The sequence below is a fragment of the Nicotiana sylvestris genome, chromosome 1 (genome assembly GCF_000393655.2).
Source record: "Nicotiana sylvestris chromosome 1, ASM39365v2, whole genome shotgun sequence".
NCBI classification, from domain to species: domain Eukaryota; kingdom Viridiplantae; phylum Streptophyta; class Magnoliopsida; order Solanales; family Solanaceae; genus Nicotiana; species Nicotiana sylvestris.
In genome coordinates, this window is record NC_091057.1 from 45,248,970 (window position 1) to 45,251,834 (window position 2,865).

At 37.4% G+C, this 2,865-nt stretch overlaps 1 protein-coding gene across 1 annotated transcript; it reads right to left on the reverse strand.

Moving 5' to 3' along the window:
- Positions 1-445: 445 nt before the first annotated feature.
- Positions 446-2,865, reverse strand: LOC104215040 (protein LATERAL BRANCHING OXIDOREDUCTASE 1). Its single transcript, XM_009764781.2, has 4 exons — positions 2,480-2,865; positions 1,970-2,217; positions 1,288-1,615; positions 446-904 (listed from the first exon to the last, which is right to left on the reverse strand). The coding sequence occupies exons 1-4, from the start codon at positions 2,753-2,755 to the stop codon at positions 653-655; spliced, it is 1,104 nt and encodes a 367-aa protein (XP_009763083.1). The 5' UTR covers positions 2,756-2,865; the 3' UTR covers positions 446-652.

The following is a 2,865-nucleotide window of genomic DNA, read 5'->3' on the forward strand; positions in this document are numbered from 1 at the left end:
GAAAACCAATGGTTTTGTCTATTGAATTAAGTGATTCTATTGAAAAACATGGGGTGGTGCTTGTTTCTCCCTTCCTCTCATAATTGAAATGATTCTTTCCTTATTAAGAATCTTGTAGGCAGAATAGTAAAAGTTCCATTTCTTCTATTTAAAGCTCCCACTTGACTGTAGAGAGTAGCTCTTTATAGTGTATACTTTATATTGAGGAAATCACTAAGCAAAAATCGCCCGGTGCATAACGCATTTTGTATTTATGCAGGATTCGCAGAAGGACCCTACCCCAAGTGGTGTGAAGTAGATAACCTACCCTAATACAAGTATCATTGATTGCTTTCACAACTTAAACTCGTGACTTATAAGTCACACGGAGACAACTTTACCGTTGCTCCACTTCGGCAAATCAATGAGAGAGAAAAGGAAAACAAAAAGAGTCCAAAGGGCACAATTTTCAAACATAATACCCCACTTTACTTATATTAATAGTAAGTAGGTTGTACAAAGCGAACTTTCCATATGAACATTACAAGAGCATCTTCATTGAATTTACAAATTAAAGACATTATATCAATATTCTACATCTCAAGTTAATAGGTGCAAAATCAAGAAAGAACTACAATTTTCTCACTAAAAGAAAAGGGTGTCCCTACAGGAATTAGTTGTTATAAATTTTGGCAAAGTCAAGAGTTTTCTTGCCTTGAAGCTTGTTAGTAACATAGTGCATGCTGTACTCTCCATGATTGTACCTTTTATACTTGCAAGGGTTATTTTCATCAACCAATTCTTGCAATGGCCCTAACTCAATTTCATAACTTGGTGCATAAAATGTCACAATTGATAGTCTGTCCTTTTCTTGGTGAGTCACTGCTCTGTGCTCCACACTCTTGTATCTCCCATTTGTCAAAACCTATTTTGAGAAAAACAACATTAGACAAAACCAAGATTTGGTGAACGAATACAAATATCAAAGGCTTTATTATTAAGAAAGTAAAAGGAGGTTATTCAGCAGTTGTCACATGCTTAGAGGAAGGGGCGGAGCTAGGTGGGCGGAAGGGGGTTCAGCCGAACCCCCTTTGCTGAATATTACACTGTGTATATAACGTTAATTTTTTTTCATGTATATATATTAGATGTTGAACCCCCTTAGTTTCTTTGCGTATTTACTTTTTTATTTTTTGAATTCCTTTGATGAAAATCCTGCTTCTGCCACCGTTTAGAATATTCATTGGACCTATCAACATATGTATAAAAATGTACTAAATACCCAAGTAATGGAAAGAGAATGCATACCTCAATGGTATCACCAATGTTGATAACAAGTGCATTTGGAATTGGTTGGATAGGCACCCAAACATTGTCTTTAAGTATTTGTAGGCCAACTGAGTTGCCTTTACCCTGTTGTAAAACTGTTAGTGCACTTCCATCTGAGTGGGGACTTAGCCCCAAAACAAGATCTGGTCTAGGACATGCTGGATAGTAGTTCATTCTCAATGCTTGTACAGCAACTCCAAACATTTCTTCAAAAATATCCTCATTCAGTCCAAGACTGATTGCTATATATTTTAGTAAATTCTTGCATAGCTTCCTTATCTCCCTTGAGTATATCTCTACTGTTTCACTGCAAAAAGGGAACAAAAGTTGAGGTCCAAGAATGTGGTTTAGCGATCGACGAAGTGGATGAAATTCATGAGAAATCAGGGTTCAAATTCCAGCCAAGATAGATAATGCAAGGTACTTTTTTCCTATTTGCTTAAGCTTAGCAGCGGAGTTACTCGATACATGTGCTGTCGATTAGAGCTAACCAGTAGTATAATAAGGTGGTCCCCACCCAATTTACAAAAAATTGAACTTTTCTTGTTCAAACTAGTAGTCAATCTAAGGTGGCCCCCCACCCAATTTACAAGTGTTTTGCACTTGCTTATCAAAGAGTTGTATTTTTCAACTAGTTTTTTTAGCTGAAGTTTAGGCTTACCTGAAATCAGCTGGCTTTGTTGGCCAGAGTTTTGGATTTCTAATGAAATGAGGTTCCACACCAAGGGCAAACATGTTACACCAGTCAAGCTTTTGATCTTCTGAGAAAACAAAAGCTTGACCATAACCTTGAACTGTACCAGGAGCCATTGGATATTTCTGTTTCTCCTCTAAAGGTAGCATGAAAAACTCCATAGCTATTTTCTCCATTTTTTCAAGCAAGTCCAAATCAATCCCATGGTTAATTACCTATAACATAATAAACCAAAATTAGAATCCCATAATCTTTTAGATTAGAAAATGTTGAATGGAAAAAAAAGATAGCTCGGTGCACTAAGCTTCCGCTATGCGCGGGGTTTGGGAAAGGGCCAGACCACAAGGGTGTATTGTACGCAGCCTTACCCTGCATTTCTGCAAGAGGCTGTTTCCACGGCTCGAACCCGTGACCTCTGGTCACATAGCAGCAACTTTACCAGTTACGTCAAGGTTCAAACGGGAAGAAGTTAAGTACCTGAAAAAATCCCCACTCTTCACATGAACTAGAAAGCTTCAAGATTTCAAAGTGGAAATCCTGACTATTTTTGTTGCCTTTCAAGATTTTGGACAAATCAACAACAGGAATGTTGTTAAGGTTACAAGAAGATGGAGTAGTAACTGTGGCAAGTTTTGGCCTTTCTATCATATCTCTTACAAATCTTTCAGGAATAGAAGATGGCTTAGTCTTTTTCAGTTCTTGAACATCATCAATGTGACCAACCTTAACAGGAAAACTTGGCACTGGAGCCATTTTCTAACACAACTTTTGTTTTTGGGAAATGGTACTTTTCTTTGGTGGGGTTGGAAAATTTTTGCTTACAAAACAACTAGTCAAGGTTGTGAGTTTCTGCTTTGTTAGGC